Source organism: Ixodes scapularis, unplaced genomic scaffold, assembly GCF_016920785.2.
Source record: "Ixodes scapularis isolate PalLabHiFi unplaced genomic scaffold, ASM1692078v2 PGA_scaffold8__174_contigs__length_109621045, whole genome shotgun sequence".
NCBI lineage: Eukaryota > Metazoa > Arthropoda > Arachnida > Ixodida > Ixodidae > Ixodes > Ixodes scapularis.
The window spans coordinates 92,637,522-92,664,804 of NW_024609883.1; the positions used below are offsets into that span (position 1 = coordinate 92,637,522).

Genomic DNA, 27,283 nt, shown 5'->3' on the forward strand with positions numbered 1-27,283 from the left:
CATTTATACAGCTGGCAGTGAGAAAGGCGATTCGACGACAGCACAGCAGTACGCGTCATCCGTGAAATGGGCTATAAGGGTCGACTGAGCAGCTGCTCTGGCCCAACCACAGCAGAACTTGCGGTTTCGTGGCCTGCCGTCAAACACGTGTCGGAACTAACATTGCCCCATTTTATCTAGCAATCTTTATTGAATCAAAAAGTGCATTAACACAGCTCGTTATCCTATAGTTTTCTCGCAGTACTCGTCGCCCGAGTAAAACACGAACGGTGATCGATGCGGGGATTCATATTTACTTTCAATGGGCACCCTAACAGGTAGGGATGGTTGGAAACGAGGAAGCAAGCGACCTTGCCTTGGCAGCGCACGAACACTGACGATATTTGCCAGCTTTTCCGCGCACCCCACTCTCTCGTTCTTATTTTCGTCTTCGATCTGCCACCATTCAAGACACGTGTCCGTGCACACCTCTCAAAGCACTACACTGAGACGGACTCAACTGCCGCTTTGCGACATCTCTCGTCGATCTTTACGGTGTTTGCCGGGTCGGGTCGGACGATGACGTATTGCTCAGGCCTCTTCTTCTAGGGGCTATTACTGTGACGCTCCTAGCTGTCGCAAGACCTGGGCGCGGCCATCTTTGCCCACTGGGCTGAAGGAAGCGTTCCGAGTACGTTCCGAGCATGCCTCGGTGGTGGCTCCCTTTTTCAGAATACCAAGCACCGCCCGCGCGTCCACAGACCAGTGACTCTGCATCTTTCGCCCTGATGATAAACGCGGATGTATAGCCGCCGCCCATTAGGGGGACCTAGCAGTCGAGGGCCTCTTTTAAAAAAGTCGACTTTGACGCGAAGCTGTGCATCGGGAACGCGGAGACGCTTATTTCGCCCGTATAAAACGCTCTGTGTGTTGTTGGGAGTGCGAGACAGGGCGCGGGAAGAAGAGACAAAAGCGGGAGCGGGGGAGCTGTCGCGGGAGATCGATGGACCCGGCTGATTCATGGTCGATGGACAAAAAACCCATTCCAGGCTACGGAGACGCGGCCCTCTTCGTTACAAGGTTGCCTTCATAAGTGTTCCTCTCGTCCACGCTGTTAAGGGCTTTTCTAGTCACTGGTAGGGTCAGAACGGCGGGGAGGTCTTTTAGTTGTCCCAGCGTCAGCTTCACCTTCGGCAACAGCCGTAGCCAGACGGCTCAAAATACACCCTGTTCGCCGGAGATATGATAACAAACTTGACGGTGACAGCGCAGGAAAAATCAACCTCACACCAGACAAGTGTCTGGTGTGAGATTGATTTTTCCTGCGCTGTCACCGTCAAGTATGGTTCACCAACTAGCCCAAGCTTTTATCCTATCATGATAACAAAATTATCTGAGGACGCGCCCGAAGTATGTTGGAAGCATGTGTACTGCATATAGACGCTTTACGCACGCGCTAGATTACAGCCGCCATTGCTGGCCTTCTCTCGTCTCACCGAGGTACCGAGCCTCAGGATCGGACGTTGACGGTCCTCCACAAAGGCCAGCGCCGGCGAGAAGGGCCCCATGGTATTTAAAATGGCAATATCATGGCCCGCTATATGGTAATGATGAATCGAAGGGAACGGAATAAGAGGAAACAAAACCTGAAGGTCGGTTATGGCGGCACCCATGCACAGCTGCTTTGGGCATGTCTGTAGACAGTTTTTGTACGTCCAGTGTGGTAGGGCAATAGGAAGGAAGACAGTCAGTGTCTGTCTGTTGTTCGACGGACTATAGCGCGGCGTAACCGCATGTTTGCTTGTGCGTCGGGGTTAATCTGTTATGCTCGGATGGTTCTTTAGTTTCAAAATGGACGACCCGAACATTTGCAACGATAAACGAATCGACGACTATTAATCGGGCGCGTGGATGTCGCGCTGTTTGACCCCGAGGACTACCGCGTGTATGATTGGCAATATCTTACCGCCATTCCTCTAGAGTCTAGACTGTTGACCCAAGAAGTTTCTGCCATGACCCTTTTCGAAACATCATCCAGCAACACTGGCGGTCGTCATTTTTTGAGTCCGAGTCCATGCCGAGCGCTGACGGTGCCCTCGCGTACACGAGAGGTCAGAGTACGCGTGCCCAAACAATGGCGGACTCGGATAGTTTGCGCAGCGGCTACCAGGTGGCGCGCACTCTTCAAAAGGCTCTATTAGCCTAAACGCCGCTTGCCTCTTCTGGAGACGCCAGGTGTGTCGCGATCGGTCCAGCCGCGATGAGCAACGACGCGAGACAACGCGCGCCACACCCACGCGGGAAAGGTGCGGCGGAGAAGGATGAATGGCCGCCGCGGAGGACTCCGGACGACCACTGTGTGTCTCGTGTCTCTCCCTGTTTCGTTTAACGACCTAGACGGGTAGTCTGCCCGCTGGTGAAACAAAGCAGACGGTGCCCGTGTTGGTCTGCTGCGAGAAACTCGTCTGCTTTGGGCTTCTGCGAACAGCTCGTCTGGTATGTGTATGCGCAAGAGCTTGTGTCTCGGAAAGGGGTTCGTCTTCCCTGAAGAGTTTGTCAACCGCCCACTGTACAGTTGTCGCTTGTGATCAATGTTCTGTCTGGTGGCCTTTCTGCTACTACACTTCGTTGCACCTTTGGATGAACCACGGTGGACGCTATACGAGTCATCGGAACCGATCCAATGCCGTTTGAATGTCAAGTGATGTCCGGGAGGGGGCGCAGCCACGCGCGGGGTGCCCGGTCACGTGATAAGTTTTACAGTGGGGAATTTCGAGGCGCAGTTCTCTTTGCGCCTCGAGGTTTCACACGGTAAGACTGACCTGCTCGGTGCACAGTCGGGGAAAGATTGAACTTTCTATGTAATGGCGCCGATGTTTTCGGCTCATTTTACGGCAGAAGGTCCTCTTGGGACACCCTGTGGAAAGAAGCCTGCGGCTCGTCTGTGGATGGTTCGTTGTCTGGAAAGAGTTCGTCTGCTCGGAACTATGTTATTTAGTTAGTTATTTAACAGTACTGGCCAGCATGCTTGCGACTACACGTAATTATCCGTGTAGTTACCGCAACGAAAACATAAACTTGAGCAAACCAGTATATGAGCGCCAGAGAGAAAAACACGACGTAATTTAACTGAGCCAAAGAAAAACGGACAAGACCAATGGCGCACACGAGCGAGGTTAATTAAGCAAATACTCCTCAAGGCCCTGACTGAAATTAGACGAGTCTGAATAATGGCTTCCGGCAGTGGGTTTCGTCCAGAGATGGCGAGAAAAAAAGGAGGGTTCGAACGCGTTGGTTTTTGCGAACATGGGGCATAAGGAACGTTTAGATGGTAATGGTACGGGGGAACTCCCCTAAATCATTAGGTCCCGGGATCAAATCCCGGACGAGGGTGATTTTTTTTTCGTTGTCCCACCTGTTGCTTTATATCCCCTCTCCCCATACCGGCCAGAGAGCCATCCTGACGTAATAAATTTATTCATTCATTCATATAGGGGCACGAATTACGCTCCATGTCAAGATCCTTTCACATGGTGCGATTTTTTTTTTTTCCGATCGCAGTGGGATTCCCGTCTCATTTTAAACGTCGCTCGTGCCGTCGAAAAAGAAGAAGCAAAAAAATTCACTGCAGCTGAAATGCAAACTTTTTCTACAAACTTTAAAAAAAATGGCGTTAATTTTTTTTTTCACACAGTTAAGTTTTGTGACGCGGCCTTCAAGTGGAAATCATTTTAGCCTCTTGTTATAAATGTTCTCTCTAGTGTCGGCCTGTCTTCTTTCGTTAATGAGGAAACTTTTTGTTGTCTCTTGCATATGAAGTGTTTAAACCGGGTACGAAACGTCAACCGGATATAGAAGGATGGTATGTTTGGCGTGGAATTCGTTTTTATTGGTAACCGTATCCGGTGACTGGTGGAGTCATCTACTAAAAAATAGATAAAAAAAAAGAGATCTTTCCTCTGTTTCCTTGGCGAGTTCGTGGAAATCGTTTCGTTCAAGTTGCAAAGCGAGTTACCAACTTTATGAATTCGGTAATTCGGTTTACAGAAAACCTTGCAAGTGGCTTTTTTTTTTTTTTTTTTTTCCCCTTTAACCTGAACTTTTCGTTTCTTTCCTCGACATTAAAATTCCTCCGTAAACGTAGCAACGTCCGGGCACGAGGTTTGCGAAAAAGGCCCCGTGGCAAACGTCGTAAACGCGACCATAACCTTCCCGGAGAAGATGGGGTGCAGAGTCGGCTGTCGTCACTTGTTATCGGAGAACGCGCGTGAGATGTTTTGGTCGATGCAGTTGCCTCACGCTGCGCGCCATGAATAAGAACTAACCACCGATGACTGGTTGGTGGGATGCTTTAACTTCACCGAACCTGTCTCTCTTCTTTTCTTTTTTTTTAGTTTTTGGGTTGACCAACTTTTTTTTTCTTTTTTTTTCTCTTACTAGGTGTCGTTCCGGTTGTACCTTAGGCAACCACTTGCGATGTCACGCGGCGGAAATGACGTCATGTTACCGCCCCCAGTGCACAAGTGTTCACCGTCAAAACGTTGCGTGACCTGAGTTCGAAGGGGTTGTTCTCTCCGCAATGCCGTATACGACGAGGGTTGCATGCCGGTAGTGCAACGCGGTTTTCTGACGTGCCGTGAAAGCAAGTAATGGGCTGCAAATGCAATCGCTCGCGATAAGGAAAAAGAAATGCAAATTACTGACTTTAATTAACAGAATATTAGGGCGCAAACGAGCTGGGGATGATTAAACATGATGAACTACAATTCTAGTCTCAGGGTTATAGTTCGCCATGTTTACTTATTTTTTTTACTTCAGAACCCTAAGTTCTGAAACTTTTGACATCTATTGCAACATAGAAAAAAAAAAATCTTAGGACTAGTTCTTTCTACAAACACTCTCCACACTTTCCGCTTACTTCGGAGCGAACGCTGGAGAGGAGGGGAGTGGAGAGAACCACCAATCATGGCGAACGGAGAGCTTTGTGGAAGGAGTTTGTCCTATACTCGACATGTAACAGACTACATCGTTACATTTGGCCTGAGAGACAAGTGTTCGGCGACGCGCAATCTACTTTTACGAATGAGAAAAAAAAAAAAAGAAAAAAAAAAGCCGTACATACTTTTTTTTAATCACCCGTATAACTTAGCCGAGAACAAACAAAAAATGCACACGCACGCGCTATTCAGGAAACGCGTTAGTGGCTAATCTCCTTTTACCGACTCGATAATTGCGCGGACGTTCGGCACGGAAACCCGTCGCTTCCCGTCGGCGGCACAACGACCGTACACTACATACCGTTGGATTTTTACGGTCGCCGTTTCCGTTTCTTCTTACCTTGCCGCTCGTCCCGAACGTTGGCAGCCCATTCCGCACCGCGTGTCGGAAGCGGAGTGCATCTTGCAAACCGCGTTTCGCCCTCCCCCTTGACGAAGCACGGCGAAGCCGAAAGAATCGTCCCAGCCAATCAGACGCCGTGATCGGAAACTCGTGACCCCGCGCTTGAGAGCGGCGCCGGTGGTCACGTGGTTCCCTCCCGACCGCTGGATTCGTCCCGGGAAGCCCCCTAGCGTCGGCCGCGGTCAACTTTGGGCGGTGAAGGCGTCGATGGGGTCTTGGTACGAGTAATGGTGGACCTTGTTCGCTGAACGCCAGTTGGCGGGCGGTGATGCCAGGAGGTCGTTAAACTTTTTTATTTCGGTACGACGTGCTGCAGAGAGGAATACGTCGTTAAAAAAAGGGCAAAGCTTCGAAGGTGTTGGAAAAAGAGAAAAGAAAGAAAAGCCCCGCGCGAATTAAAGACGGTTTACGAGTCGTATTTTCGAATCTCCTCTTTGGCAAGTTTTACGGGGAAGCCCTGTTTACGTTTCGATCGAAGAAACAGGAGGCGGAAAGGGAGAAAATAATAAAAGTTTCATTTAACGAGGCCCCGCGTGACGCGATTTAAAAGAAGTGTTGTAATAACTGCTTGTAAAAACGAACGGTTCGCCGTCCTCGGCGGCGTATGTGTGTGATCATGGCGGGATATCGCCGATCTTCTGATCGCCGATTTCATCACCGCCTTTTGGAAGCTATAGTTCCCGGCGCGGGATCAAAAGGCGCGATTGTGTGTGCTATCAAACCGAAACCGAAACGAATGAGTGCTTCATGCGAGCGCTATCTGGAAGCGTGTGTCGTAACTTCGACTGCCGGTTGGGCGTTGAGTTGTGCCATCTGCCGGGGATAAAGCGAACGAGCTTTGAGAAAATTTGTGGAGCTCGCGAGTATGGATTCTGCAGAGTGGTTCTACCGCTCCCACCTCCTCGGAGTTTCGACAGAAACATAAATAACTTATCCTGATTACGATGCACATGGTAACATACCGCATTGAACTGATTTGACCGACATGATAACTTAATGGATTCAGCGTGGGATATCTCTGCCCATCGCGAATTATTTATAATTGTAATTAATGTGTGCTGTGCAGGTATGTAACATTTAGCAGGAGTAAACAAAAAGATAGAGAAAGAAAGAAAGAGAGAGAGAGAGAGAGAAAGGAAGAGAGAGAGAGATATCCATTGCTTACAATTAGAAGACACCGCCGTGGGTCACAGGGATTACCGCGATTGCTTTAATATTTGTTGCCTTTAGCTCTAATGACATTTAAATCGCGGACTTGTTTGCCAGTAACACTCTTCTTTTTTTTTCTTGCGACGCTATGGTTAATCAATTTTGGCATTAAACATGTTCACGTTTTAACCCTACTGATTGGTCCGTTCAGCCAATCAAAACTCGTTCGGTGGAAGAACAATCGCAATCAAAGTTTGTTCTCTTTAAAAAAAGAAAAAATAAGAAAACCTTCTGGGAATCGAGTTAAACCTGGTCCGACCACATCGCCTAACTAGCGAGGCTGCGTAGCGCTAGATTTTATATTACGTAACCTAGTGGAAGCTAGTGCAAAAACGCGAATGAGATAAAAGTGCAGCGTCAGTGTTCTGCCAAGAGTGGCGTCCTCACTCGTTGCACACGAGTCCTAGCCGAGTCCTGACGGCAGCACTCGCTCGTCCAATTGGGTACCTTGTGCTGGGCTTCTGCGGGTGACGGCAAAAACCCATCATTACCACGACTTTTTTTTTTAATATCTAAAGTTGCGATTACGCTGCTCATACAAAAGGCTGTTCGCAGATCATGCTCCAAGCACACCATTCAATGTTCGCAGATACTTCTGTCCGCAGATACTTCAGTCCGCAGATACTTCTGTCCGCAGATACTTCTGTCCGCAGATACTTCTGTCCGCAGTTACTTCTGTCCGCAGTTACTTCTGTCCGCAGTTACTTCTGTCCGCGGTTACTTCTGTCCGCAGTTACTTCTGTCCGCAGTTACTTCTGTCCGCAGTTACTTCTGTCCGCAGATACTTCTGTCCGCAGATACTTCAGTCCGCAGATACTTCTGTCCGCAGATACTTCTGTCCGCAGATACTTTACTCTGTCCGCAGATACTTTACTCTGTCCGCAGATACTTTACTCTGTCCGCAGATACTTTACTTTTGTCCGCAGATACTTCCGTCCGCAGATACTTTACTCTGTCCGCAGATACTTCTGTCCGCAGATACTTTACTTTTGTCCGCAGATACTTCCGTCCGCAGGTACTTCTGTCCGCAAATAGTTGTGTCCGCAGACAGTTTTCTCCGCAGATACTTTTGTCCGCAGATACTTTTGTCCGCAGATAGTTCTGTCCGCAGATACTTTTGTCCGCAGATAGTTCTGTCCAAAGATAGTTCTGTCCGCAGATAGTTCTGTCCGCAGATAGTTCTGTCCGCAGATAGCTCTCTCAGCAGATAGTTCTGTCACTGTGTCTGTGGAGGCCACCGGGTCTTCTCTACGATGTCCGAGCGGTGTGACTCTGACTCCATGAGATGTTGGTCAAAAGAACGATGTAAGGGGAGAGTGTCGCCTCGAAGGCCTCCGGGCCGTGTGTGCCCTCGGGCCGCGTGCGTGGTGCATCGGCGTAGGCCGCGGGGCCCCCTATATTTGTCCCTCGGCCGCCTTGTTCGCGGCGCAGCCACTGGGCCGTTCCAAATAAATCCCGCGGCCGTTTACAGTGCCGCCCCGTCGTCGCCTCGTACCCCACGGGGTGCAGGGGCGCCGCCCAGGGAGGACGCGAGACGTCTCTGTCTCGTCACCACGCGGGCCTCGGCGAACAAGGACGTGTCTCCTTCTGACGGGACTCCCCTAAAGGAACTCGGGCCCACCATAGGGTGAGGGTACACGCTGGATCTGATCAGACGTGCTCCGGTGGAACTGCACTTACTCACGACGTCGCCTCCGTACTCGTTGTAGTGAAGTTTTGCGCATTCTTCCTGCGCTGAGGCGAGGTGGTTCTTACGAGATATAGTCGTTGAAGGAAGAAGCGATGCTTTTCGCGTTTGAAACGTGTACGTCTGGATAAAGTGACTTAAAGCTAATGTAAGGTGCACCTAAGTAGACCTTAATTTGAGACAATAAGGGAGGAATTACTCGTGTCTCAAGAAAAACGTTTTTTTTTTTTTTTTTTACTACGGTTGTTGAGGTGAATTCGAGTTTTAGTAGGTTGTTCTGATACCTCCGATAAGGATACCCGCGATAACGGTACGATGCAAAGGCGTCGGCGGTGTATCAGGTATTGTTATCGGAGCCGTCGGAACGATCTACTAAAAGTCCCCTACTAGTATCTGATTCTCATCGGCCAGCTGGACTGTCCTCTCTGTGAGAGCGTTGCCGTCGTGGAAGCACGCTTTATGCCGGTGTAGTCTACACAGGAGTCAACGATACGAACTGAGAAGTGCACTCCGTCTTCGCAATCAATAAACACTTACTCCAGACTCACCTGTTCAGCATCAAAAAGGGCCAAATAAAAAACCTCAGTAACTTGCTTTCCCCTCCCAAAAAAAACGTTTAGCCTTTTCTATTCTGGTGAAGAAGGAAGACCAGCCAAGCTGGTACCATGGTGGGAAGTAATGGCCGGCCGCAAGTCGGCAAGCCAGAGTGGAAAGGCTGGAAAGGTTGCGCCATCTATGAGCGACGGCGGCAAGCAGATAACCGGCAAACACAACACTCTGGACAGCTACCGCCATCTATGAGCGACGGCGGCCACCAGAGTTTTGTGTCGACATTTGTTTGGTACCGGACACGATCCTGCGGAAACTAGCCCTTAACAGCTCCGTTGTAAAAAAAAATGTCTTAGGGCGTATACATTTTAATGAAAAACGAACAACTGGCGGAATTAAGATCATAAATATCTCCATCTATTTTCCTATAATCTTTACATCCCCTCCTTTTCTTCGAGTGTAAAGTAGACCCCATGCCAATCCCCGCCGGGTAATCTCTTCAACCTTCCAATATATATATTTTTCTCTCGCTTTTTCTCTTGGTATGTTAAACTTGTGTGTTGCTTGGATGTGCGTGTATTAGCGGGTAAAAATCTACTTGGCTCAAAATAATTCAAAAACATAAAAAGCATTTTTTAAGGTTTTGACAGGCGGTATATGTTTCCTTATAAGGTCGAGCTCACGACGACGCTAAGCTTCACGGCAAAATCTCATCCTGCCAGTTTGATACCAGTTTTACTTGCCTCCAGCGCGACCTATAAACGAGTCTCGGCTGCTTTCGTGTTGTGCGGGGACTGCCTTCAATGACGACGCGTTATATATACCCTAGCCACTAGGTACGTAACCAGGGGGGAAGGGGCGCCCATGGACCCCGCCCCCCCCCCCCCCCTCCCGAAATCTTACCATTTCATGATACCTTCTCTCCCCCCTCCCCCTCATACAACAATTTGTCATGGGTTCGGAAGGGACATTTTGTCGTCCCTTCCGAACCAAAATCCTGGCTACGTGCCTGCTAGCCACCATAACTCCAGAGTTGAGACTCGGCCATCTCAATGGTAGCGCTAATCTGACGCTCCTTGCCAATGTCCGTTTCAGTCGCGTACTTTACGAGGGCGAACCGCCGTCATCGATAAGCTTTCTGCCATTAACGTACAGACACCAATGCTCCTGACAACGGAGAGTCGCGTGTTCTTTGTTTGGTTTCCAGGAAACTCGTAAACGCCGACAGAGACGGACACGAAGAAGGGGACGCGAACGACTTCTGCTTTCAATTATACGGGACGAAACGGAGGGAGAGGAGGGGACGAGAGCGCGCGGCGAAAGCTAGCCGCCTTTGTATCTATTCACTCTTCGAACGCTTTCGAACGCCAGTGACACCGTTGTTCGGCGTTCGAAGATGAAGTATAGAGCCAAAGGCAGCTCTAGCTTAGCGTCTCCACCCACTAATCACTCCAACCAGAGCTCGGTGTTCCGACGTAACCGCGCTCTCTCCTCTCATCCTCCTCTCCCTCCCACGCGGCCCAACACCGTTTCACTTGGAGTCCTATGCAGAGAGCAAGTCGTCTGCTTCTTTTGCGGGGGTTGTAGTGACGTCAGAACAACGCCTAGCTCTGATTGGATCTGATTGAAGGGTAGTGAGCAGAGCTAGAGGCAGCTTGCTTTGAGGTCTACCCACTATCCTTCAATCAGAGCCAATCAGAGCTCGGCGTTTTTCTGACGTCACTACAACCCCTGCAAAAGAAGCAGACGAACTTGCGATCCACATACCGCAGCCGTCGCTACGATCCGCGATTGAGCCAATCAACCAGAGGCAAACGCAGATCGTCCCAACGCTTGTTTTCGTTGGGGATCTGCTAAAAACGTGCAGAAAAAAGAAAAAAAAGCGCGGGATCACGGCGTTTTTGATGCGTGTGATTGGTTTGTTTGGTGCAAGCCCACGATGGGGATGGGCTTCCGTGACGGTGAACTTTGGGGGCTGCTTGATTTGGGGCTCCAGAGGATCTCGGCCGCGTTTTGCGTGATTTGATCCTGCGAGAGTCCTCCTCTTTGCGAGGCAGCGTTCTGAGCGCGGTGTTGGACAAGACACTCGACGAGAGGGTATAATTAAGACGAGTTACTGAGTACCCGTTTCGGAATGTGTTTAGAGCTCTACTCGAGTTACTTTCACCGCCAAAAATTTAGAATGGGATACAAATGTTGTGAAATGCGATTCGATTACTTTCGAAAATGGTTACTCATTCTGTAATTCCGTAAACGGGGCCGAAGATAAAAAAAAAAAAAAGAATAAAATAAAAAGAACACTTCCGTCTTCTTTTGGTATACTCTCCTTATTTTCTTCTATTTGGTGGCATTTTTTGTGTCTATCCCTAAATTTCCGGGACATTAGCTTCTCGGCGCTTGCAGTAAAATGAGAATTTCAACTGAACAACAGACATCGCAATGTTTCCCCAGGAATGTATTACCCAGGCAGCACTCAGTATTGCGCCAATATTGGCGTCGGATCGGATAAATCGGGCCAATGTTATTCTGATACTGCCAATATTGGCGCTGGATTGTAAAGATCGGGCCAGTATTACTGTGATGTGGCCAATGTCGACGGAACATCACTTGGGTCGGCCAACGCCACGCTGATATACCGTATCCAGCGCCGTTTTCCGGTAATTTGTCGGGTCTGAACCGGCTATATCGGCCGGTATTAGGGATTCTTCACCGTTTCTAAAACGATACTGAACCGGTCAATTAATACTAAATCGCGGCGGCCGCCCCCGTTGCCGCGGGCCGCGCCGAGGGCGCGCCGGGCAATCAACGGCTCGAACTGGGTTTTTCCGTACAAACAAACGGAAGTAACTTTTGCGTAGTAACTTTTATTGGAGATTAGTACAAAACGGGGGACGCGTGATGTTGTCTAAAATCTTTAAAGGGGCGGTGCAACGATATTCAATTAGAATGTTTTTTCACTTTACACGACCTTACTGGCACTAGTGGGGCTCAAGGGTACTCACACGCAACGCCACAGATCAAGAAATTCCTTTGTTGCACTGTAATTTTGAGGACAAAACCGAGCGTTTTCATTCAATTTCTCCTTCGCAAAACCTGATGACGTAGCTGGGCGGTAGCAGTACCGCCCAGTGACGATATTTGATTTCGGCTCATAGATTAGACCCGAGCATTGCGTCGGCACCTAATTCGGGCTCGTGATAACTGATAGCTCGAGAAGCATTCGGGTAGTGTCCTGTGTCCAATCGCTGCAATGACGACAACAGCCGAACCCTAACAATGTCTGCAACCAAGCGCGTGTCCTGTGCCTTGCCAAACCCAGCGCATGGCTATGATCAATATAGACCTTTGCAAAAAGACCGCTCTGGCCGCCGCCATTTTGCGAATCGAGCGACCCCTATCAGCCAGAAATTTTTGCCACCCGCCTGAGCTGTGGAAACCCGGTCAGCGTGACTCCCCACCTGCATTTTGCATTCGGAGTTTGGCGGCTTTTCTTGGAAGTTTTCATTTTATTCGTCTGTTTAAGATGCTTACCCTTTGTATGTTAGCTTCCACTGTGAGAACCAGGGAATACCAGGGCTCGTAGCCCGCTCGGCCTTCGCAGAAAGCGAACGAAGAGAGCGAACGTCAAGCAGCCCGCGACGCAGGCAGTTTGACGCGCTTGGAGGATTATTTCCGTCGAGATAATCTCCAAAAAGCCTTCCAGGCTGTGTTCCGGGTCTTCGCGAAAAATAGCTGATAGGGTCGGGTCCGGGGTGTGGCGACGGAATAAGCACGTTCGTTCATTTGCTTCGAAGCTGTGCAAAAAAGCTGCTCTCTTCTACATGTTCCCCAAAACACGCCGGATTCCGTCCGATGGTCGTGAAGTGACTATCGTCGCCACCGTCGACACTATATATCGGATATGCGGTTATTTGACACCTTTCTCAAATCCTGTTCGGATAACGTGGCACCGAGGGGTACGTACAATATATTTTTGGTTCGATTGATGAGACTCCTTGAATTTCATGTTGTGGACGGAGAATATCCATGCAGTTCGGATATCCTGTGTGGTCAAATATTTTGACCTTTATAGATTGGCACGGCTGAGTGTACGGTGCCGTAAAAGAATGAGCACAAAATGAAACAAACATTCCAGTTGCATTTGTTCTTTCGCGCACGGACTCACCAAAACAGCTTTCATTTCTTTGTTTTTGTTCCCAAAAATAAAGCACTGCTTTCTTAAAGACCTCTATAAATTATGCTCGCCACGGTACGCAAGATAAAAAAGAAAACGCGGCAATTCAGCCGCCACCAGCGTCCGGAATGGCGCCAACGCAGGCTGCCACAGCCTACTGACGCGAAACTCCACAGCTCAGCGCAGTCGGGCAACACTGACGTACACTCTCAAAACCAGGGACACGCGCTGTAAATCGCTTCGTTCGAGACTGCCGCTGGAAAGGTCTATTGACGGCATAGAATCGGCTCCAGATCACGTGGCCGCTTGTTCTGGCTGCAAGTTGAGGGGGTGAACTCTGGTTGTTTTTCTTAATTTTTTTCCGCGCCTTCGATTGCGTGTGGTAAAAAACGAATGGGTATTTCACAGGCCATTAACGTCAGGGATCCGCTCTAAGCGCTATTTCCGTGAAATACAAAACTCGTTGCATCGCCCCTTTAAGTTACAAGGTTTGCGGCAGAACCATGTCTCAGAGGTGTTTTCAGGTAGCACGTCCGAACCTAGGAGCATCCTAACTTCAACAGTAAACCGCGGCGCGTCCGCTTGGGAGTCGGGGGTGGCACCCTTGAAGCCCCTTCCATCGTTTCGGAGCCAAAATGGCGGATTAAAGCCAAAATAGAAGTCGCGTGCAGTTCCTCGAGTGGCCGATGCGGGAGAAATGGCGGCGTTGCGATCGCTATTAGCTCGGTTCTCGAGTACGGATTGGTGCCACTTTTTCAGAGCAGGCTCTATGGTAGTTTCTCAACTGATCGGTTTTAGTAACGTTGGCTTGGTCCAATTAAGTCCGCTGACACCGCAGCGGCCGCGGCCATGTTAACCGATATTCGCCCATCTCTGCCCAGAACTCGAATAATATCGCCGATTCTGGCCCGTTTTTAGAACGACCGGTAACCGATATTGGCCCAATACTGGGCAGTGGTACAAACATGAAACTGGGCCAATATTGTGAGCAATATTCCCCCGGCGCTGGCCCAGTGTCGGCGCGCTGCCTGAGTAGATGACATTCATAAAATACCCAAAAACAGTAGTTAAACGTTTGTACTCGTATAGTTTTTATCCCACAAAGCTACACTTTTTTATTTTATTTTAATCATATGGATGGGTCACATTTACAAAATTGACAATTTTTGCATTTGTTGACAAAAAATCGTTTCCGAGGGCTGTAATTGCCGCGGTATCATAGAATGCAAATCAATTAGGATTTTGACATTTCCTCGAAAACGTTTTATCCCTCAGAATGTCACAAAAAGTTGGTCGTGTCACCTGCATCTTTTAATCGTATTGTGTTCTGTGTTCGGTCGTATCTGCTCCAAGTTTCCGCTCGGCTCAACCGATCCCTCTTTCCGTCAAATATTTCAGCGATACAATTTTTTCCAAACACCGAAAAGATGTATGATGATGCAATTAATCCAAAGGTGCGAGCGAGCTGAACAAGAATGTCGAAAATAATCCCTAGAGAAAGGGAACAAGAGGGACAACGGACAAACGCATATCTCCAAACGCAGCTATAGGTGACTGGTTCCGTTCTCTTGAGATTGTTTTCGTTAAAAAAGAGTATTTGAGATAGAGTACAGGATAGTGATGCGTGTGAATAAGATACTGTAGCGAAAATGTCCGATCAAATGTATTTGGAAGACACCGTATTAAATACGGTATTTTGAGTAGGGTATTTGAGATAGGCCCCAGTCTGTCTGACCGTTCATCGACAACTCTGGATGCTCATTGCCTCGTCCCCGTTGTTCCCTGTGCAGACGGGCTACATCCAGACGGCGACGCAGGGGCTGCTCACCATCGAACCCGTGCGCAGGGGGGACGGTGTCCGGGACAAGGACGGCTCGCGGTCCCCGCACCTGCTCACGCTCCACCAGGTCGGCCCCGACGTCGACGCCGCCCCTTCGTTTCCGGCGTCGTCGAGGAACGCGACGACGGGGGCCACTTGGCGAGGTGCCATCGGTGAGTTGACGACGACGACGTGCTTTCATGTCGCCGAGGTGTCCAGGGAACCGTGCAATGAAGTCCGCGAGGCGACGCGAACATCGTCGTGGTCGACGTCTTTGCGGCTGCCTTACGAAAAGAATCAATGAGTTTCAATTGAGTTTCGAATGAATTCTTATAGACTACATAAAAAATTGAATTGAAACTCACTGATAATTTGTGTAAGGGAGCTCGCCCGGAGCTCGTTGTAACTATAGAGCAGTGTTGCAACTTTACCGAAAAGAAAAACAAAAGAACCAAGTTACTTGCAAATAACAAGAAACGCGTTACCGATTCACGTTACCTCAGAATAGAGGGAACGCAATACCAGTACCGATAAAAAGTTACGCAGATTACATTTATTTATGTTTTAAAATTTTTCTCTTTTTTTATTTTTTTTTAAATGAGTGTTTGCGTGGGGAGAAAGAGAGCCAATGTTTTGCAGCTTGCCTGCTTTGTACTAGAACGTCATCTTGACTCCATCTTGACGATATCCTGACGACATCTTGACGACATTGCCGCCGATTCACCTGGGCGACGAGGCGGGGAGGGGCGTGTGACCACACTTCTCTGGAAAGAGCATTTCTCGCGGACGCGCGACTCCTTTCGCACGACCGGGAAGTTGCCGAGATGGTCGCTGATGACGCCGCAACCCTTTGATGGTCTCCGCTTAGCACGCAGACGAACAAAACGCCCGTCGGGTATGCGGATATCACCTTATGGCTTTTCCCTCATGTAGCCACTTGTCTGCCTTTGCTGAGGCGGCCACCGAGACTGATGAAAACAACGTTGGCGCCTGCTGGGCTTGGAGGCGCATAAGGCGCTATCCAGGCATCGCTTTAATTCAATACGAGGCTCACGATAAAAAGAAAAAAAGCTTACTTCGAATAATTAAGCGTTTCTTGCGGCAAAACTTCGATTGTCACTGATTCGCCTCAAAATGGGTTCAGCACTGACCAGGAAACAGCGCACCCTCAAAACAGGCACTCTAAAGCTTTCATGCACACAAAAGAAAGAGCCACTTACACAGCGCTGCTTTGTGTGCATGAAAGCTTTAGAGTGCTTGTTTTGAGAATGCGCTGTTTCCTTGTCAGTCATGAAGAACCAACTCGCCCGAACCTCCGTTTTAACTGGTTCAGCACAGTGTTAGTCACATCAATTCAATTCAATTCAATTTTTATTTTCAGATCAAGTCATACAAGATAAAGAGCTGGCCCACAGAAGCAACATTCTGCTTTTGTGGGCCAGCTCGTTGAGGGATCTGAACATGTCATCCAAATTACAAGTCACAGTAATATTTTTTTTCTCGCGAAGTTATTGAATTTTGACAATTGGTTTGAGAGGATTGAGATAATCTTGCGGCAACACGTACTGAAAAACGTGACGTCAAGTGTTGTAACATGCAGCGTTCTTGAAGCGTCTAAGAACGTTGGTAATAGGGAGGGAGTACAGCTTGTTCTCGGCGGGTTACCCTTCAACGTATCCCTCGAACTACCAAAACGACGGACGTTTCGTCGCCTATACAAGTGACATCCTCAGTGTATACTCTAACAAAAGTGAGGCGAGAGGGCAGCCAGTCACTGTCTAGCCCATAGGTCGGCATTTCCGAACCCACTCACTCACCAACACATCACTAATTACAGCAACATCCAAAAGTCACAGCCCTTCACATCACAAAGTACATCGACGTCCAAAAGTCACAGCCTTTCACATCACAGAGTACACCGACGTCTAAAAGTCACGGCCTTTCACATCACAAAGTACACCGACGTCCAAACGTCACAGCCCTTCACATCACAGAGTACACCGATGTCTAATACTCACGGCCCTTCACATCACAAAGTACACCGACGTCCAAAAGTCACGGCCATTCACATCACCGAGTTCAACCGGACAACAAACTCATCCCCATCAAGTCACCTCAATCTCTGAACTCACAAAGTCATTCACCGTCACTTCACGAATCCGTCAAGTTCACGAAGTACTTCACCGTCACATCACGAATCCTATAGAGTTCATGAAGCATTCCCCATCCCATCACCACCAGCTCTGAATTCACAAAGTCGCTCACCGTCACATCACGAATCCGACAGAGTTCATGAAGCATTCCCCATCCCATCACCGCCAACTCTGAATTCACGAAGTCGCTCACCGTCCCATCACGAGCTCATCGAGTTCAGCAAGTCGTCCCCCTCACGTCCGTGAACTGATCCCGTTCATGAAGTCGTTCGACCGATTCGACTTCACGGCCCTTCACCGAGTCACAGTCATTCACCGAGTCACAGCCATTCACCGAGTCACCGAGGTCACGGAAAGCGGCGTCGGCCCCTGCAGCCGCGGCCACCGCCACTGCCTCCGGCTCTCAGCCATCCTCGAAGTTCTTTCGCAGCGGCGCTGACGGCTCCAGATGTGTGTGTCAGTGTGTGTGTGTGTGTGTGTGTGTGTGTGGGGGGGGGGGGGGGGGGGGTATTGGGCTGGGCCTGGCGACGCACCCTGCACTTGTCATTTTCTTTGTTTAGCTTGTTCCCTCTGGTTTTAGTTTTGTTGTCCCGTTTCTTTTATTTTCGTTTTGTTTCGCGCTTTCTTCATCGAGCGCGCATGCTGTGGAGAGCGAGCGGCTTCTTGACATCCCTGCTCCGAACTTGTGAGATAAGGTGCTTGTTTCCGGGAGAGTTATTAGCCCCACGGATGCCGAGAACCAAAATGGCTGCTGGTTTGTGGGCGAGCGGTATTACAAAGGGTGGTATCACTCTAGCAAAGCGCACATGAAGGCTCCCTAGACTTCGCCTGGTTGTCGGCGTTGTGATTGTGGAGGGGACCCCACCTCAAAGCCTTCTAACCTGTCCTCTTTTTGTTTCTTTTTTTTTTTTTTTTACTTTTTGTTGCGCACGGTTTTTTCTACGAAAAAAAGAGAAGGCGCTTATATTTTTGCCAACGACCGCTTGCCGAGGGGGCAAAAAGGAGATACAGACACGAACCTGCGTGCACGATTTTTGTGAAACATCTTACAAACATTAATACGAGTCCATATTATATGAACGAAGACGTTTTAGCGCATTAGAGTTTAGCGAATAGAGATCACATACGCGAGTCGACGTTTAGGCATTTGTAGGGGCGGCAAACTGGGCATCCAAACAGACCGCGCCAGGCGGTCTGTTCAGAACGATAGCAAGGGATGCTTCGCTATAGTTTGGGGAAAATAATATGAACTCAAGTTCGAGCGTCCATCGCCAAAGGTTCGGCAAGCTCGAAAACAGGACAGCGGCGGTCTTCATTTTATCTATTCGGTCAAATGAACGCCGCCATTCGCTAAAGTGGCATGCGATGAAACGTCGTGGGCCCGGTTTCGCTCGCTAAACCGTCGTTCGATCAGTACAAAATTGTTCTGTGTATTTTATCTTAATAATTATGATCCACGGCAACCAGCCTATCGTTGCCTACCTCACTTTACGTCGTAAAATAGCGCGTTGATGTCACTTTCATAAGAGATACCATAATAACGCAGTACTTCACAGCCGACCGCTGAATCACCCGTCTAATATTTTGTCACGGATTTCATCATATATATATATAAAGTAGACATTCCAAAACAAGAGTCATCCATTCCCAAAAATTTCAGTGGACTGGAACTACCTTCCCACATCTGTTGCCACAATTGCCACTTACTATATGTTTAAAAATTGCCGTAAATAATCTATACAGCTCAGACTGAGCTCCAAAGTGTACAGCTTTGTTCTGTTCTCTTCTAACTCCCGCTCACCTCTGTAATGCTGATGGCCCTGAGGGTATGTGAGTTAAACAAATGAATAAAAAAAGTAAGTGCCTCGCCTGAAAAACCTGTTAAAGAGGTCGCCTCTTTAAGAGGTTTGCAGCTTGCCGAAGCAATGAAATCTGAGTTTTATTCGAACTCGTTGGTCAGAGTACACCTCATCATTAATTAAACCACTCATTGGATCATTCACCTCAAAGAAATATGTTTACTTCCGAGCGTGTTCGTGTCGCTCAACCTACTTTGAGCGAAATGCAGTCGAGATAACTAATGATGGCACTCGACTCCACTTTTCTCAGCTTTGAACCGAGGCGAGGCGCGCGACTCACGCGCGCCTCGCGCTCGTTGTTTTACGCCGGGGTTTGGCTGCGCATAGACTCGTATTATAGGTAGCGTACTGTGTTTTCGGAGTTCATGTTTGAATAGAATCGGAGCGTGTTTTTAGGAGTTTATTTTGTAGCGTAGCCTACACTGGCCGAGGTTGAGCAGTATCGCGTGGCTTCTGGCGAGCCGTGCTGCGTATGCGCGAGGAGCAGTGACGTCACACGTGTCAGCACCGACTGGCCTACCTTCAAACTGTACCACAGTTCGACTAAACATCTGTTGGACAAAGAGTCAATCATTTGCTAAAGTCTGACGGGGCGATGTTCGCGAATATAATAGACTCGGAAACTTGATGGGACGCAAGTTCTTGAAGCGAGAATCTCTGCGAAGCGTTTTATTAGAGGACAGGGTCTTCTAGTTTCACCCCTTGACATTGCTTTCAGTCAGGATGGCACGCGCTGTGCAATTGATTGGGAGCTAGTGCGCCACTTTCCGCGAGAACACCAGTAATGCAGGCGGCTGCTACCAACGGAGAAAACTGCGAATGACAAGGTCTAAAGTATCTAGACTTAAAGGGGCGGTGCAACGATATTCAATTGGAATGTTTTTCACTTTACACGAGCTTACTGGCACTAGTGGTTCTCAAGGATACTCACCCGCAACACCACTGGCCAAGAAACTCCTTTGTTGCGCTGTAATTTCGAGGACAAAACCGAGCGTTTTCATTCAATCTCTCCTTCGCAAAACCTGGTAACGTAGCTGGGCGGTAGCAGTACCGCCCAGTGACGATATGTGAATGCGGCTCATAGATTGGACCCGAGCATGGCGTGGACACTCGATTTGGGCTCGTGATAATCGATAGCTCGAGAAGCATTCGGGTATGTCCGGTGTCCAAGCGCTGCAATGACGAAAACAGCCGAACCATAACAATGTCTGGAACGCAGCGCGTGTCCTGTGCCTTGCCAACCCCAGCGCGTGGCTATGATCAACACTGGCGGCATATAATCGGCTCCAGATCACGTGGCCGCTTATTCTGGCTGCGAGTTGAGGGGTGAACTTTGCTCGTTTTTCTTTATTTTTTTCTACCACTTCGATTGCGTGTGGTGAAAAACGAACGGGTAATTTACAGGTCATTAACGTCAGGGATCCGTCCTAAGCGGTATTTGCGCAAAATACAAAAATCGTTGCATCGCCCCTTTAAAAATGATTTTCCTAACGTTATACTCACATGACGTGACGTGAGCATGTAAAACGTGGTGCTCAGTGGCACCTGATTTCACATCATTTTTCCACTATATTTTATACACCAACTCATGTTTACAAACAAACTGGAGCGCTCCTAGCCGACGCCACCGGCGCCGCGCATGCGCGATGGGGTGTGGGCAAGAAGCTCGCCGCGTCGCCGATAAACAAACCATTGAATTGCGTTGTTGTCGGCGGTGGTGTGAGTCCAACGCAGGTTTCTGCGTTGGAATTGTTGATTCTACGTCTTCCTGGGCAATGCCTGACTACTTGAGCAGCCTCGGCGAAATTACTGAGGCTCGCTATACCACAAAACTTCGCGTGAATAATGTGACATGCGGCGATTCATTCCGCGTGGACGCCGCAGAGGGTACGCTAAAGCCTGATTCGCATGATGAAATTTCGGTCGCAATTTTCAGTCATGACGTCGCTCGGGTTACAACAGCGTGAACCGTAGCTGAGATGTTCAACATCGATACTGAAAATCGCAAGCAGAATCGGACCAAGTGAATGAGGCATAACAAGCCGTTGATGGTCACTGGTAACGACGATCACCATCTCCTTGTATCCACTGTTTACATCGAGCCTGCTTACCAATTTTCAAACTTAAGTATTTTGAGGCCTGCACTCACTTCTTATCGCAAGTACCGGGCCAACATTTGGTCCACGGACCGGTGTCGTCTAAAAGAGCAGACGACGAGCAGAAGCGTTTGAAAGAGCAGACGACAGTTCGAGCGATCAGGCGGCCGTTCGATCTTGAAGACGCACTGAACGTCCGCATGCAGGCGGTCCCAACAACTTGGCGGTATTCCCGCTTTCATGACGGAACAAAACAAATAAATCTGATGACAACAAGTATCGTGAATTTAACCCAAACTGCTTCCCGCCCAAGCAATCGTGTCCGACGGCGACTGGTTTTCCATTTTCACGGCACATATCCACGTTCTCGGACGAACCGAGCACATGAAAACTGATCTTCAAACCTTTCTCGACTCTTTTGGTGCAGCCCCAGTCGCGGCGTTTTGACGAGAAGGCAAGTTTTTGTCAGGTTTTTTTTAATACAACCCTAGAATACACGTCTCTTATAGGGACTTCCGCCTTCAGCCCCAGACCGGAAGTGCGCCCGACGCGCGACCATCGCGCCGTGACGTAACAGAGATGAGTTTGTTGGTTCGTGTATAGCCAGAACATAATTTCGGCGACATATTCGCCTATACATGAACTCATCTCTGTTACGTCACGGCGCGGTGGTGGCGCGTCGGGCGTAACAGAGATGCTCCTCAATACAAAAGCCAAAAGGCTCCTTAAAACCAAAACCGACAGACTCCACACGTAACCCGTAACAAAAAAGAACAGGTCACAACGAGTCGACAAAGGACGTAAGGAAAAACCCGAAAAGCGAACATTTCCCTACACTTGGCAAGGTCAAACTTTGTACCTACAGGTTGCCTCAAGCTTGAAACACAAAAGCTTACCCCAAGCTTGAAACACAAAAGCACTAATCACAAACGAGCGTGTTGGGGACGAATTAAGTAAGTGCTTATACTTCCTTTACACGTCTAAGAAACTAGGGAGTTTTGTGTGTTGTTCCAATAATTCCTGTAAGGATACCCGATACTCCTCTGTCGTTTTTGTGCATGCATAGTATCGTTATTGGGTATCGTTACCGAGCACAAAAAACGTCTACAAGAACTCCCTACCGTTTATCGTTTTTCTAGTGAAATTAAAGACGACGTTAGCAAGGAGAAGCAAGCTAACTAACCTCGAAAGGAAGGGAAACAGAGGTCGTCTTCGCTCCCTCAGCTCCCCTTGATAACCGGTGATTTCTTCAAGCAGACAGAGCCAGTGAGGACGCCTTCAGCGAACATCAAACATAGTCTTTGAGATGAATAAAGGCAGGTTCTTAATTTTGTTTTTGTTTCAAAAGAAGGGTCATTTTGAAACAAGGTCTGGTGGGAAATGCAAGGTGGGAGGACGGGTAAACAGCTCGTCCACACTTCTAGACGGGGGACACAGCTTGTCAGAAAAACTGGACATCGCCGGCTCATCTGACAAAAAGGTGCAATGCCAGGCTCTAAAGAGCGTGGGAAAGTAAAAGCTCTTTGAGTCAACCGACAATACCTGCCCCAGAACAGCACAGCGACGTGCATGAAAAAAGTTTAAAGGAACGCGGCAAGCCCGGTTCAATAGTTTTCCATTTTTAAAAAATAACAGGCTTATTCAGCTCTTTGCGCACCTCGTGTGTTTGTTTACCCCTCAGACGCTCTGATGTACCGCTATTTACACCTCGTTTTGACCAATGACGGCGCGCGCTTTTCTGTCTCGTCTTCGCGCGTTCTGTGCGCGCCCTTTATGTTTACCGCTGATTGTTGTGATATTCTTCGTATTTACTTATTTTCAATGGGTCACGATAACGTTCGCAAGCGCGGAAGGCACATGTTGGTACCCCTACTTGCACGTCGTAAAACACTTACTTCGAATTTGACTTCGACTTCGACCGCGCACCTTGTTTTTCATTGGTAGCCTGCTTGCAACAGAAGGATGACGGTGATGACAACTCAATCGCGGTTTGCTTGTGGTCCTGTGTGATGGGCTCTCACTTCCGATCGAAGTGAGAGCCATTCGTATCGCTCCGACGCTGTTGAAAAAACTCAGCAGACCTTTGAATGAGTCACTTGCTCAGGAAAATAACGAGGAGACGAATGTCTAAGCGCTTATGTAAGAAGAGTGGTCTCGATTTCAAATGAAAAGCACTCCAGCAAAATGTGGCCGATATGGTTCGTATGCAAAACTAGCTAGCATAAAAAAATAGATAAATTCAGAAATGGGGACGGACTATCTGCCTCCCCCCTTGGAAAAGATTTATGTCATTTTATCAAGAATCTTTTAACACTCGTACTCCGCCTTCGCGTTCGAAGAGCTGTTCACGGAGTAAGGCTAGGCTGCTTAGTGGATTGAGTTTCGCCACGTGTTCGTCGCATATTTTTTTATGGGGTCCGGCTTTTACAGACAAGTATCGTGCCAGTAGCTGACTTTTGCTCAAATAAACAGAAACAAAAACCTCTTTAGTCAATATTCACGTTCAACGGAGATCGAAGAAGTCTGTTCGTATTCCTAGAATTCAAGAACTCAGGCATATGCACGACTGTGATGAAACCTATTATCGGCAACAGCAAGCGAAGCCCCCCACCTAAACGCCTGAGAGCACGTAAAATTCTCTCCGCCTGTTATTGCAACGGACAGGCCCGCGCGCTTGTTAGGAAACGTGGGCGACAAACCGTGATGCCAATCGGCTGCTTCCTCACGTTTTTAAAATTATCATAATTCTCTGGCATATGGATAAAGCCCGTAAACTTTCGTGATTTTTCTAGAATAGAGTCAAGCCTTCCCGAGATCTTAGATGCTAAATAGCGTATGAAAAAATCCGGAAGCGGCCGAAACAGATCAAATCCAGCGCACGCTTTTTCGTGTGGACGGATAAAAACGAGCGTATGCCGCATATTACCAGCATCAGAACATCTGTAGGCATTATTAAGCGAGAGCGAGAAAACAAACATTGTATACTCGGTTAGGGTCACGCCAGTACTCGCGTAAAAGCTCCGGGAAGACGGTTTTATTTGTGTTTCCTTGAGGGGTGCGCGCACGCACGCGCTTACAAAAGACAAAAACATGGGCGCACGGACGCACGCAGATGCAATCAACGCGAAGAGAAACCCTCCCGTGGCAGAATAGCACAGTGGCAAAACGACACCTTCCCCGGCCCCCCATACACAATAACACACATGGACACACACACCGAAAGGAGGAGCCGCCAAGCCGCGCCGCGTAAACGGAACCCCACGGCCATGCAGGAGGCTCAAACTTCTGCCGCGCACAGACAAAGCCCCCCTAACGTTCGCTAAGCTGCACGTGTACTACGCGACGCGGGTACGCACGCCCGCAGTATCGGGGCAGAAGAGCGGAGGCCTGCCAAACTCGTTGGAGTCGCCGCTGAGTCTGTGCCGGTCCAAACATCCCCCCCCCCTCCCCCCCCAATCCCCATCTGGGAAGCGCTGGTGCCGCTTCGTCTGCAATAGACAGTCCCCTCCCCATTTCCGATTTCTTAAGCCGCGCACAGTCGCACACGCAAAATGTCACATCCTCTCTCAAAGTCCTCCAAAGCAAACGCCCCCTGCAGTTGCTCCCCCAAACGTTACCAGACCACCCCTACGAATCTCGTTCTGGTCTCTAACAGAAGTTCCTTCCAAGTTTCTGCTCCGTCTACACTCTATACTAACCGCCACAGCATGTTTGTGCGTGTAAGGGCACCAACATGCTGCAGACACTACCAAATGTCAAGTCGGCTATCAGTCGCCAAGAGTACGCACACGCAAGCAAATCCATACCAACATCTCCTGAATCCTGACTCCTAGTCACGAACTCAGTCCCCATCACATCACAAATTCAGTTCACGAATTCATTCACCATCACATCACGTATACACCAGAGTCACGAAGTCCTTCACCACTGCATCACGGGTGCGTCAGAGTTCACGAGGTCACTCCCCGTCACATCGCGGCTCCTTCCGAGTTCATGAAGTCTCACTCCCCTTCGCATCACGACTCGTTCCGAGTTCACGAAGTCACATCCACTTCACATCACGGCTTCTTCCGAGTTCACGGTGTCACGCCTGTTCACATCACGACTCCTTCCGCGTTCACGAAGTCACATCCCCTTCACATCACGGGTTCTTTCGCGTTCACGGAGTCACGCCCATTCACATCACGACTCCTTCCGCATTCACGAAGTCACATCCCCTTCCCATCACGACTTGGTCCGAGTTCACGAAGTCATTCACAGCCCTTCACCATGACGCGGTGAGCGTGAGTGAGTGTGAGTGAGCGAGTTCGTGAGTGACTTCGCCGAGGTATGGTCTAGCCCGTATCTCCTCGCGATAAATAGTGAATGCACTGAAGGGGGCAGAAGCGAATCTATACCTTTTTTTCAGAACGTCACATCCGTTGTCCCGTGAAGATAACGAGACGTTTTGCGCATTATGTACTCCGCGAAGTGCTTCTTACAAGATTTAACGATGCTTTTGGCTTTTCAAATGCCTGGATAAAACACGCGCATATATGTTAGCTCAACGGAAGAACGAGAAAGTTACCTCTAATGTCCCGAGAAATGCCCCGCCTCCGAAAGATAACTCGCCCCTATTTTTGGCTCGATTCGCTATCTTCTTTCAAAATGCCGAAAGGGTAGCCCACATCTAGTAATCGTACGGTGTTCCGGTCAGTGGTGACCTCGGCAGAAATGGGGGACGTGAGTTGAGCTATGGCGGGAGATAAGCAAGCGTTGCTGACTTTGAAGGGTAATCATCGTTGCTTCGTTTGACAACTTTGGCAAGGAGGTACCAACAATAAAAAGTATTACTTTTTTTTTATTGCGCGTTGAAAGTTAGCTTGCTCCTTATTTTCAGCCGCTCTTGATTTTAGGTGGGCCATCTCTCGGGATGGCCCACCGCGAAGAGCCGAAAGTCGGCGTCGGTGAGACGCGAAAATCCTGATTGGTCGATAGGATCATGACGTCTCAGCCACATGTCCTTGCGCGATGTCACGTGATGTCACGCGTGGAATGAAAGTGACTAAAAAACATGTAATGCGAATTAAAGGTCACCGGATGTCTCAAATGCTTTCACTTTATAAAGTAATTCATTAAGGAAAAAAAATGAGGAATTTAGGGGAGATTCGAACTCACGACCTTTCTGTTTGCCCAAAGTCTCCGTATTGTAAAACTGTCTAAATGTCCAAGCTAACACACAATGGGCCTGTTATGTTCGCGCATTCCGTGATTGGTTCTCCGGCGTTCCCATCGGACAATGCCGCAATTTCAGGGCCGCTGTGCAATGACCCGCCACGTCCCGAGTTCCTTAAGTTGTGACTGACCATGTCAGCTTAGAAAAAAAGCTCGGGGTGTGATTAATCCCCAGGCAGCTTATTACCGTTCCGTAGCCAATGAGATGTCGAAATTGGCTGACGAGGACGCTGCAGAACGAAATCAGCAAACAGGACGAATGAATGTAGAAGCCGCCGGTGGCTATACATTCTCGACACGTGTGCCGCCATTGTGGGGGCACCGTTGCTGAGCGAGCGCCTTCTGCATCGTACATAATTGGCAGCACCCAATTTGTTTTTCTCGGCGAGAACAATTACGAGTGATCGCCATCGTGGCGGGATTGCGTCACGTGTAAGCCATGCATAGGCATAGCCGCCTCTATACTCACAAAACCTAGCAGTTCGACGACAGAGCAATAGAGTGACCGGTCCCAGATTTGGAGCGCGAGGATCTGGTAGTACAGGACATCAAACAATCATTTCTCGGAGAACCTGGACGTCAGCGCACAGTTTTTGCAGCGGCGAGGACCCGAAACACCACTTGTTCGCTCGGGAGCAGTGTATTTCCGCGTCTCGCCGCAGCGGGGCGCCAGTCACGTGGCTCTCCTTTCATCCGTTGTCTACCGCTCCACCTTTTCCATTTCGGCGGCCGCTCCTCGTGGCGATCTGCCAGGCTTTGTCAGTATAGAGGAGGCTATGGCATTGGCCGACAAGCTGCTTACAAACGAGTCCGCTCAGAGGAACGCGGCGTAGACAAAGGACAAGAAAGCGTTTGTGACACAATCCAGGTTTGCCCACATCAGGTGTGCGCACTGCGCTTGTGCAGATACCAGATTCCCGTGAAGCTTCTGCGCATGGGCTGTGGCGACAAGAGCGCCACCACAGTGCCGTGACGTCAGAGGGTTGAGTTTGGTTGACTGGGGGCCCTAAACTCGTCAAGCACTAAGTTGGAGCCGAAAGTTCGCAAAGCGCCCCGATTGGACGTCGCCGAAAAAGGCGCGAAGTCATCGTCGTGTTGGGCCAATCGCTGCGCTCCGTCAACTTCGGCCCCAACTTTGTGTTTG

At 49.1% G+C, this 27,283-nt stretch overlaps 1 protein-coding gene across 1 annotated transcript in view; it reads left to right on the forward strand.

Annotated features, from left to right (window-relative positions):
- Nucleotides 1–27,283, forward strand: part of LOC8040683 (A disintegrin and metalloproteinase with thrombospondin motifs 20) — a 259,801-nt gene that overhangs the window by 143,592 nt on the left and 88,926 nt on the right. The window contains exon 3 of the mRNA XM_042287060.1: nucleotides 14,789–14,990. Coding sequence (XP_042142994.1) covers nucleotides 14,789–14,990 — 202 coding nt within the window. The remainder of the gene's footprint in view (nucleotides 1–14,788; nucleotides 14,991–27,283) is intronic.